Raw genomic sequence first — 11617 nt, forward strand, 5'->3', positions numbered from 1 at the left:
GTATTATAATAGCATTATATAGTGGTTCAACGCATTATATTGTGTTTTTTTTTTTTGAGTCACAGATCGGACTATTTTTTCGAATAAGCAAGAAAAAAAATATTTAAAGCACAGAGAATGACAATGCCGTGAAGGGTTTTTGATTCAAGAGGTATACTCTACAACAGGGGTCTCCAACCTTTTTTACACCACTGACCGGTTACGTTTGGAAAATATTTTCGCGGACCGGCTGGACGGGGGGGATATTTATATATTATATTTTGGGGGATATATATATATATATATATATATATATATATTAGGGTATTATAATAGCATTATATCGTGCGTGCCGAACGGTAGGGTCTCATCCGTACATATTACGGATCAACTGCGATCCGTTTAACTCCTAATAAGTGACAGATCAGAGCAGTCTATCATTTACTTATTTAACATGAAATTGTCTAATTGCTACTCCATATCAATCGCATACAAAGAAAATACAGAATAATTAGAACAATCATTAACATAAATAAATAACAGAGTGTCATATCTATACACATTTTTCCCAGAACGTTCTTGCGACCCGGTAGCAATTCTTCCACGGCCCGGTAGTGGGTCGCGGCCCAGTGGTTGGGGACCTCTGGTATACAACATTTAATAGGCCCAAATTGTTAAAGAACATAAAAATAAAAAAAAGTACTATAACTTTTAATTTAAGTCAACTTAAAACAATCTTCACTTAAACCCATTATAATAAATGTCACATTTAGCTGTGGCTTTTATATAGTGTGTGGTATGTAGTGTATATGGTAATACAATGAAGTTTTGCTCTCTGTCAATATCAGCTCTTGTCTTTTATCGCCTCAACGTTTATTTTGCACATTCATTGTCACAATAAATAAGTACAATTACTAGTTAAAACATTTGGTATCAGTTTTTTAATGTGAGTGGATCGGTCTTCTCGATACAACATAAGTATTCACACTTATTTCTGCAACTAGAGCTGCATTTCTTAATCACTGAAGTTGATTTAGTTTGACTCGCTTATACTTCAGTACCTCTGGTGAAATTAAGAAAGCAAAAAACACAATCTGAGGTACGATTGAGCAACAGCCCAAAATACTTACAGTGTGTGCACATCTCCAAGGGATAACTCGCCTCATTTCCCTGTAGAGAGAGTACAAGAGTCTGAATCAGCATGACAATGCACAGAAAATGTTACTGATCAAACCTACAGGTTCTGTGAAGCCTGACAGACATAGCAACAATATCCAAAGAGGGGTGATTTTCACTTCTAACTACATAATCAATGACTCGGCCTCATCAAATACCTCAACCAAACATACTATCTATTATAAGCTACGGTTTACGCTAATGTAAAAGTCAATTTAGTAAATCTTTGTATGTTCTCTCTTCATGACATACAGAGTCACAAGGCGAAAGGGTCATCAGTCACATATATGGCTCTTAATGTGTCTTAGTTAATTAGCTAATCAGATTTGAGGAGTGAGTTTACAGTGCTGTGGAAGAGGCCATCAGTCTCAGAGAACAGACACCGAATGAACCTGGATTTTATTGCGTGTAATATTGTAGATGTAAAAAGTGAAAGCACATAGACACTACATAGTCAATTATCATATCAGCAATCATACTGAAAGGGAAACGGCAACATCCTTTACTGATGACTCGACTGACTTAACTCACCAAAATCTAGAGCGAAGTGTGGTTACTGGCTGATTTATGTTGATATATACACTACTGACTCAAAGTTTGAGGGCGTTAAGATGTTTTAATGTTTTTGAAAGTCTCTTCTGCTCACCAAGGCTGCATTTATTTGATCAAAAATACAGTAAAAACAGGAATATTGTGAAATATTATTACAATTTCTAATAACGGTTTTCTTTTTGTATATATTTTAAATTGTAATTTATTCCTGTGATACAAAGCTGAATTTTCAGCCTCATTACTCCAGGCTTCAGTGATCCTTCAGAAATCATTTCTATATGTTGATTTGATGATCAAGACACATTTCTTATTATTATCAATGTTGAAAACAGTTCTGCTTCTTGGGACAAATAATTTCACATTACTATACCTTTTTCATTACTAGAAGGCCACTGGTAAACATGCAAATGTATTGATCACAATATAAATGGAAAATAATTTCTAACAAAAATCTCTAGCGACTGACACGTAATAGAGTCTTACCACCCAGGTATTCCTTTGTTACACATTAGAGTGGAAATACACACTGCAATAAGCCAGGAAAGAAAGCAGGCCACCCCATCACCATCCAGTTTCAGTACACTGGGACACGCAGAAATAGCAGGAGACGGAGAGAGAAGAGAATATGCCATGATAGAGCAGGATAGAGAGAAGAAAAGTAGAGAAAGGAAAGACAATGAGAGACACTGTAACGGGGACATCAGCGCTAAAAACATTCTCTCTATTAGCGATGCAATTCTGCCCTCAATCTAATACTAAATGATTGAGATTATTCTAATATATACATACATTTAGGGCTGCACAATTAATTGAATTTCTAATCGCGATTACAATTATGGATGCCACAATTACGTAATCGTTCAAAGCGGCAATTAATCGTTCAAAGTCCACTTATGTTATTCTGCGTGCTTAAGATGCGTTTTTTTTCTTTCTACATGTTATCTTAAGGGGTTTTCCCATTATTTTAATTTTAGTTTTAGTATAACATTATAATACCATTCATATTTTTATTTTTTTATAATTTAGAAGAAACCAATCCGATGTATATTTGACATTTGAGGCTTAATACTATAGAAAAGCACTAAAAGTTTTTCAGTTAGAGTGTTTTCAGCCCTACATACATTGTTGTTTAAAATTTTGGGATCAGTAAGAAATTAATACTCTTATTCAGTAAGGATGCATTAAATTGATCACAAGTGACAGTAGACGTTTATAATGGTAGAAAAGATTTCTATTTCAAATAAATTCTGCTCTTTTTAACCTTCTATTCATCAAAGAATCCTAAAAATGTGTCACGGTTTTCACAAAAATATTAAGCAGCATAACGGTTTACAACTGTTTGCGTATTAGAATGATTTCTGAAGGATCGTGTGACACTTAAGACTGGAGTAATGATGCTGAAAATACAGAGGAATAAATTACATTAAAAAATAATATAAATGTATTAAATTATAGTAATATTTTACAATATTACTGCTTTTACTGTATTTTCTTGATCAAATAAATACAGCCTTGGTAAACATAAAAGACTTGATGAAAAAAGAGTATCTTGGACATTATGATTAACATCTTATTTGGGGTTTCATGGTGGAAAGAAAATAATACAGCACAAGTTTTCGTTTTTAAATGAACTGGATAAGACATAAAAAATAAAAAAGTCGATAGGTGTGACATCCCAGACAAAAATCAAGTTGTTTCAAGTCGGCAAGAGGGGTGATGCCTTCATCGAGCTGTGTGCTGAAGGCCTGTTATGACTTGCAGGGAGAAACCAAAGCTGCCACAACCTGTAGAGAGCGGGACAGATAAACTGAGACATCACTGTCTGTGCCTAGAAGTTTCTAGAGCAACTTCCAGAATATCTAGAGCTCTCTATTAGACGTTTATTGCATCGTTTCATAGCTTACGAAGTGGAGTTCCTGTTCGGCCATTTCATGACGATAAAATAAAAGGAGACGTTTTCTAGCATTCTTCTAAGATAAAAATTCAAGCACACTGATAAACCATGTAGTAGAGATAGTAAATGAGGTGTAGTTCCATGCTGTGTGTACATAAGTGTGTGTGGAAGTAGATTAAACTCAAGCGTGACAGGTCACTTGAGTCACTGCGTGGTCGAACGCTGTTCTCCGACTTCTCTAATTTACTGTATTAAACATAGCCGTTTCAGTATGTCCCTCCCTCTAGAATTAGTCCGAACGCTCAGTGCACTACAAACAGACAGTGTTTTGCCACAGCTAGTAGGTTAGCTAAGGTTGAGTGCCCTGTGCTATTTTGACTTTAGTGGTAGAGAGACAGCAAATTAACTTAAAGTGGATTGAGGGTTTAGGATTACTTCATCTGGTTATACGGTCTCAAGCATGAGCGAGTCGACAGGCAAGTAAAGACGCCTCAAAGCAAAGCAAGAGGTGGAGGAAACAGTCATACAAATGTAGCAATGTTCGATTGGGCTACTTTCTACTCTTTATGACATCACAACACTCCCAATCACGTCCAATGAGGAAGCTCCTTTAGTAGAAACGTCTATTAAAAGAGACATCAGGATCATCTGAGGCAAGGGAAAGGTCAGGTGAAAAGTGTCAGCATATCAGGCCTGTATCTATAAACATGTGGTTAACAGATGTTCACTTGCATAATTTAGCAGACTTTTTTTTTTTTTTTAAAGTCCCCATGAAATCAAAATTAAAGTTTTTTGGGTGTTAGTATCAATATGTTAGTCTTAAGGTTATCTATAAGGCAGTGTGCTCCAAAACAGTGACAAAATTTGCATTTAGAAGATATAAGTATTCAAAGCTTGCAATTCGTCACTTACACCAAAACGGCTCAATGATTTTTTTGACATCACATCGTACTTCAGCTTCTCATCAAACTTTCTGTCCAATCGAGCATGACAAAAGTTTGCATGAAATGAAAATCTATTTACTAAATGCATGCTATAGATTTCATTTTACTGTGAATAATTAATCCGTACATACATTTTGTTTGTTAAAAGAGTTTTGAGCTCATAATTTTTAATCAAAATGTCATAACTGGATCTTCTGGTCAAAATGGCAGCAAACAGAACTTCTGCAATGGACCGGTTTAACAGATTCTGATGATGTGCTTCCAGAGTTATTAACATTGTAAATCGAGCACATTTTTATATTTTCATTTTTTTAAAATATAATGTACATTCCTAACACTATACTTTGTTTTATTACCTTTGCATTAAATTAGAGAAAACTAGTCAATGCTGCTGCGTGAGTGTTTCTAATACATCTGTTGAGGGAGTGACTACAATTTTGACATCTTTCACTCTTCTGACCAATACTCAGTATTTTTTTTCCTCTTTTGGAAAGTCAAAGAAACACTATAGTGTTATATTTGTATATAGTTTTATGGTAGTACGGTACTCTCAGCTCCACATGCTAAAATCTATTCCGCTAATTTTCCACCCAAATCAGTGCTGGAAATGTGAAAAACACCCTCTGATTTTGTCTGAGCCTGATTCTAAGGCACTACAGTGGGTTGTTTGAGCTCAGAGTCTTTAGACACAGTATAGAAATTAAAATGCAATATAGACATGGTGTTGGTAGACTAGGCTAAATCTAGGTCTGTGAAGCCTTTGGAGCATGTAATGCTATGCTATGCATCCCAAGTATGCATACTTTTCTATCCTTTGAATTGAGTGCATTGAGAGTCTTCTTACAGGGTCATTTGCATTGATACACAGATATGCAGGCCGAGATTCTCTCATTGGCTGAGCTGATTAAACAAAGTGCTCATTCCAACTAGTGTCAGTTCCAAAATTTTATATTGTGTATCTCTTGTTTGCCATCATTAATTATACATATATTCTGCATTGTATCAGCCACACTGCTGATGATAGCAATTCAGTGTAAATTGAGGTTAAACTGAATGCCTATAACAGACAAACAACAGGCGCACACCTTCTGACCAATGAACTTCCGTTATTTGACCAGGATTTTAAAAGAAATCATTTTTATGGAGACCCAAAAATGGGTTGCAGTTCTGTTCTGATAAGGTCACGGACAGCAGTGGAAATAAGTTCAAATTTAACCACATAATCATTCACAGTTAGGATAGCAAAACAAATATCTACTTCCCATATCTTTTTTTTTTATCTTATATGGCATGCATCCATTCAAACTCTATTTTGGCACAAATTCATTGGTTAATCAGTAATATGGCTAATACTAATATGACTTAAAAGATCTTAAGGATATTTGCAGGTTTTCCTAACTGTGGATTTCTCATTTCTTCAGCTTACTGTATGATTTCAGATATTGACTGAACTGTATCAGCATAATTTTGAAACACGACTTATCATATACATGACACGACTTGTCATAACATATACAAGACTAAATATTACATTAAGGCAATATAAACATGGATCAACAACAATATTTTTTAGATTTAAACCCCAGTAAATACTATTTGTTTGGGCAGTGACACCTAATAAACCCACTCTCAAATAATGATGTGAAAATCTAAAAACTGGCAAATTACCGTCACATCATAACCAAATATTACATTTTGAAGAAACACAGTTGTAATCTAAAATGCTTGGCATAGTGGTAATGACAGCAGTGTCTGGCACAGCGATTCAAATTAATATCAAATGATGTGAACATGCTTTTATGAAAATGTGCAAGGCAAAATCAACCAAATTTGAACACTTCTTATTAATTTCTCATACAGGGGAAGTTGAAAAGTCTGGGTGGACAGACAAAACCAACAGAAACATTCGAGCAAATTGAAAACTTTACAGTAATTCATTACAAAATAATTTAGAAATGAGAAAGCATACATTTAAAATGACCCCAGGGGACAGAAAAGGTCCCCAAATTTAGGAAACCCCATCTTATAATTAATAGCCAAGCAAAGTCGGGCTTTTCTGGAGAATCAACCAGTCGATTCAAGTTGTCAACGGGTCTATTTGACACGCAAACCAGCTCTCGATCAGCTTGACAGCCGTATCGATTGAGCAGCAGCTACTAACGTTAGCTGCCATACAATGTTTCTCTTTCCCCGCCGCGCCGTTACATTTGATCCTTGCTCGTTCAGATACAATATTTACACCGGAATCTATAAGATAGCGCCGTGTTTTCCGTCTGTGTTTCTCCGTTCCCAGCGTACAGAGCCTAACAGCCCTGAACGTGGGCCACACTGACAGCCTTGGCTCTGTTTTATCAACAACGGCTTTGATCACGACACCGCGAGCGCATTTAAAGCCCGTCGCGGCGCCAGAAACGCGCGTTAAACGCCCGATTGATCCGAATCGGTATCGGGAGTATCTGCTAACGTTAGTTACCTCGGGTATATTTGCAGCGGTTTAGCGAGAGCTGTAAGGGATCCTTACCATGCTGTCGCCGGGCTTGTCTTCGCCTTGTGCGGAGTCTCGCGGAACTGAACGGTCGCTGCTGCTGTCGCTGACGGTTATTTTTCTGAGCGAGCAAGTCGCAGGGATTTTCTTCTCCTCGGGCTTTCAGTCGACGGATTCACTGCAGTGGCTTCGGTAACGTTAGGTCCGCCGCGGAGGGGGAAGAGGCAGTGGGTTGAGTCGGTGGTGGAGAGAGAAAGAGAGGAAAGGAGGGCGGGAGACTCAGCGGAGCGGAGGGGGGAGGTGCATTAGAACAGCACATCCGGGTATTTCTGCCTTAATTTCTCTCTCATCATTACCGCTGATCAAATGATTTTGCATCTCAGGTCTGAAAGAGAAACCTAGTATTTGACTTTAATGAAGAGGAGGGGATGGATTGGAATTTATTTCATGACGTTATTACTTCAAAAGTTATTTCAGTTTGCATATATAGGCCTAATTTGATATGGCCTTCATGCTGCAGTACCTGATTATGATAATAAAGTTATAAAATAGTTCTTGTAATTTGTAGGAAATATGATTGGAATTGTGGCTAAATACATATATATACGTTTTCTAGCAATGTTTTACATGAACAGCTTAATATCTAATGATTGTTCCCTTTTTAAAATGGTTTTATTTATTTTCTTAATTCATCTTTCTTAAAGGGCTTTTATCGTGTGGCCTGCTTTTGTATTACATTTTAAAAAAGGCTTTTTGTGACCATTCCTAAATAAAATTAAAAGTATAAAATAGTTGTGATTTGTAATAAATATGATTGGAATTATGGCTAAATACAACACATATACACATTTTGTTTTTGCAATGTTTTACATGAGAAGCTTATATCTAATGATCTTTTTCTTTATTTTCTTGATTCATCTATGTCCTAAAGGGCTTTTATCGTAAGGCCTGCTTTTTAAAAGACTTTTTGTGACCATTCCTAAATAAAATTTAAAGTATAAAATAGTTTTGTTATTTGTAATAAATATGATTGGGATTATGGCTTAATTTAACACATAAATGCATTTTTTTTTTTTTACACGTGCAGCTTAATATCTAATATTTTTCACTTTTTAAATCATGTTTATTTTCCTGATTTTATTGTTTGTTCTTGCTGTGGCACATTTCATCTGTCTTGGAGTGTTTTATTGTGAGGCCTGCTTTTGTATTACATTTTTAACATTTGGTGACTAAATATGCAGGTATTTGCATCTTTAAGCACAAGACGTTATGTGTAGAAAGTGTAATAAAAGATGTTTTATCGAGTCTTAACATTCTTGACTTTTAGAAAATGGTATTTAACAAAGGAATCTACCAATAAGCTATATTTTTGAATTTTTCTGAAGAAAAAAAATCCCCACTTAAAATTTCCACCTACTGTACAGCTTAAGTTCAGTTGAAAGTTGAAATTGGTTAAATTATTTTGATGAGTTAAAGTAATGGGGAAAAAAATACATTTTGACATGGTTTCTAGAGCCCTGGTAGTTGCCATGGTGTTTATATGAGGTTGCTATATGTTGTTGGTTTCTTATTGGTCCAGGTCAAAGAGCCCATCCCCCAATCAACAGATATGACTTAAAAACTAGGATTTGATTGCCTGTTTTATCATCTGTCATCAGGTGCAAATCATATCTGATGGTGGGTTAAATGTTCTTAATTTTACAATTTTCAACCAAATTAAAAAAATTAATTGGCTTAAAAACTTTTAAAAAAATCAAACGAGTATTTTCAATATTGTCCCATATCATTTATTTGAAAAACTTGGGGGATTACATTTTTTGTTGCAGTGTCCTTATATAACACAAAGTAAGAAGCTAATAAAAACAATACAAATTCTAAAGCTTTTCAAAGTTATGTAACTGCCCTAATGTATGTATTATTTTTTTATTTTTATTTTTTTTATCCTGTTATTTTTATTTTATATATATATATATGGTTGTATTAATTTTGCGTTGTTGTTGCTGTTGTTCTGTTTTGCATGCTTTGAGATGTGCAATGTTTCCCTGTTTGCATTGTGCCTTTGTGTGATGGAACTGAATAAAGGGGGGAAAAAAAAAAGGTGCAAATCATGAGTCTTGCAAAGTAACAGAAGCACAACCTTCTCAGTAATTTGAAGCATCATTTAGGTCAATAGCCAAAACAGTGCGGTACCAATTGCAAGTGAAATCTAATGCTTATATAGGCTGAGTTTAGCGTCAAATCCCTAATCCTCAGTATGAACAATTTAGCATCTAGCAATTCCACGTAACTTCATAATGAATTCTATTTTATTCTATTCTATTCCGAATCCCGGCTGGGCTGTGTCACCTCTATGGAGACCTGCACAGGTTGTCTGTCCCCGCTCTTGGTGTGTGGCACTCCCTCAGTGTCGTAGGTGCCATTGTAGACGATCTGCTCCTCATCTTTGGACTGCTGCTCCAAAGGGAAGCTCTTTCCGCCGATTCCCATTGTGCTGAAATCCCATTGAAACAAGCGTCAGACTATCTGAACAGACACACATCTGAAATTCCTTCTGTCAATTAAACATTAAAGGCTCGTGCACTCGTAACACATCCCCATGGCTCAGTTTTACAGCTTTTCTAAATAACGCAGGCTACTGCGCAAATCGCCTTATTCACATGCAGCAGTCTAATTAGTTATATCACATATACGATATATTTAATTTCTTACAGGAGCGCAGGTGCACCTTTCGACCTCAGGATTGCGAAAAACATCGAGTGCCAAGAGCTATTTATATGCAACCACCTATAATATCAGAAGCATATAAACAGGGTCAGTTTAACCGCGTATTCGACTTACGTGGCCTCCGCGCTACCCGGCTTCACGATCACCTCGATTTTGTATTTCGATCCTGTCAGCAATTTGATTGTCCTGCTCTGGCCGAACCTCGTCCCGTCCACTTTATAAAACACGGGTCCGTCATTGGGTTGGATTTTCAAGGAGATCGCGATGTTTATTATCGCTGGAACGTCGGCCATGGTTGCGAGATAACGGAGGTCGATGTATTTGCAGGGCTCCCCGTCATTAACGGGATGGCGGATGGGCCCAGGAAGCTGTTGAGAGATGCTGTGACGTCTACACAAGCCATCACACCCATTTTAACCATGCAGCATATATCAATGCATATGCATATGGCTAAACTGGGCTCATGTAATACACCAATGGCCATTAGTCTCGCGCTGGGTAACGCACACTAAAATAGGCACTGCTACTCTCGATTGTTTGTTTATGTATTTTAGTCATGTGTGTTGTATTTTAGGATTCAAAAATATTGTAAATAGTTTATTAAGTATTAGATTTAGATCCTAATCCCACTGTGCTAGCGTCCATCTCCGTTATCCTCGCGATTAAAAACAGTCCCTGTCCAAAGTGCTGAAACTGAAGAATCATGTGGTGCTTCTCTAATGCTACCGCATGCAGTACTGGACCATTTTTATAATACATGAAAAAAGTACATTTTAAATGTACTAAACGCAAAACACTGCTATTACGTGTTTAGTGAGCTTGAAATGTCAATAAAACATTCATATAATTAACTAAATTAATTATAAACCTATTTTTAATAGGCTGTTATGATGTTTTTTGAAGAAGTATATACATGTTTACGTGCATTTTTGTCTTTCCAGAAAGCTTTGCAACAGTAGTAGTTATATAAAAACATTAGTTCTAATTAAAACAGGATGTGTGTGTATTTTTAATGGTCAGTCAGACCAATAATAGTGTCATTTTAAATGACATTCATGCCATTTTAAATAATATAATGAAGAGGAATATACATAATTTGATTAATCAGATAAGTAGGCAAGTTATATACTCATTTAACATTCATAATAGTTTTATCTCACAGATTCCTCCATTATGAGTTCATAAGGAATAGTTCTCACAAAAAAGTACAATTTTCTGAAAATGTACTCACTCTCAGGCCATCCAAGATGTAGATGAGTTTGTTTCTTCATTAGGACACATTTGGAGAAATTTAGCATTATATCACTTGCTCACCAGTGGATCCTCTGCAGTGAATGGGTGCCGTCAGAATAAGAGTTTTTTTTTTTTGCATTTTGCTACATTGGAAGTGTCCAACTCCACCCTCAACTACATATTGGTTAAAATATCTCATGTCTTTCCTTTCTCTAGAAAAACAACAAAAAGTACACTATTCAGGGCTCAACTGTTAAATTCTACAAAATTTGGAACCCCTTTCTAAATTTCTTTGTCTCTTTGACCTTACTAGATTCTGATTGAGTTTTTCAGTGTGTGAACATGTTTACATTTATGTACAGTACAACATGGTTGTGTATATACTTCTGCATGTATATTTGTTTTTTTTCCCCTTTCTCTCTTCTCTCATTTGAATACATACTTTATTATTATATACATTTCATAGATTATTATATTTATCTCATATATATAGTATTATTATATTAATGCAGTTTCCTGTCAATCCTCCTGAGGGGTCTATGGATGGGGGAGGTAATGTAATGTAATGTGTTAGTTTCGGTCTGATTCACTTTTTTCCCCCCCTTTTCTCTCTTCACCTACAGTTTTGAC

At 35.9% G+C, this 11617-nt stretch overlaps 2 protein-coding genes across 2 annotated transcripts in view; both read right to left on the reverse strand.

The window, feature by feature from the left end:
• The window catches only part of LOC107747434 (calcineurin subunit B type 1-like), a gene marked incomplete at its 5' end in the record, with an annotated part of 17759 nt that extends 10554 nt beyond the window's left edge, over nt 1-7205 (reverse strand). Inside the window, one exon of the mRNA XM_016561933.1 lies at nt 7067-7205. Within this exon, the coding sequence (XP_016417419.1) occupies nt 7067-7205 (139 nt within the window). The remainder of the gene's footprint in view (nt 1-7066) is intronic.
• A 2141-nt stretch (nt 7206-9346) lies between these two features.
• Nucleotides 9347-10175, reverse strand: LOC107747435 (CB1 cannabinoid receptor-interacting protein 1-like). The gene is made up of 2 exons (XM_016561934.1): nt 9869-10175; nt 9347-9521 (listed from the first exon to the last, which is right to left on the reverse strand). The coding sequence occupies exons 1-2, from the start codon at nt 10045-10047 to the stop codon at nt 9347-9349; spliced, it is 354 nt and encodes a 117-aa protein (XP_016417420.1). The 5' UTR covers nt 10048-10175.
• Nucleotides 10176-11617: the final 1442 nt, after the last annotated feature.

The sequence above is a fragment of the Sinocyclocheilus rhinocerous genome, unplaced genomic scaffold (assembly GCF_001515625.1).
Source record: "Sinocyclocheilus rhinocerous isolate Xijiao unplaced genomic scaffold, SAMN03320098_v1.1 scaffold229, whole genome shotgun sequence".
Taxonomy (NCBI): Eukaryota; Metazoa; Chordata; class Actinopteri; order Cypriniformes; family Cyprinidae; genus Sinocyclocheilus; species Sinocyclocheilus rhinocerous.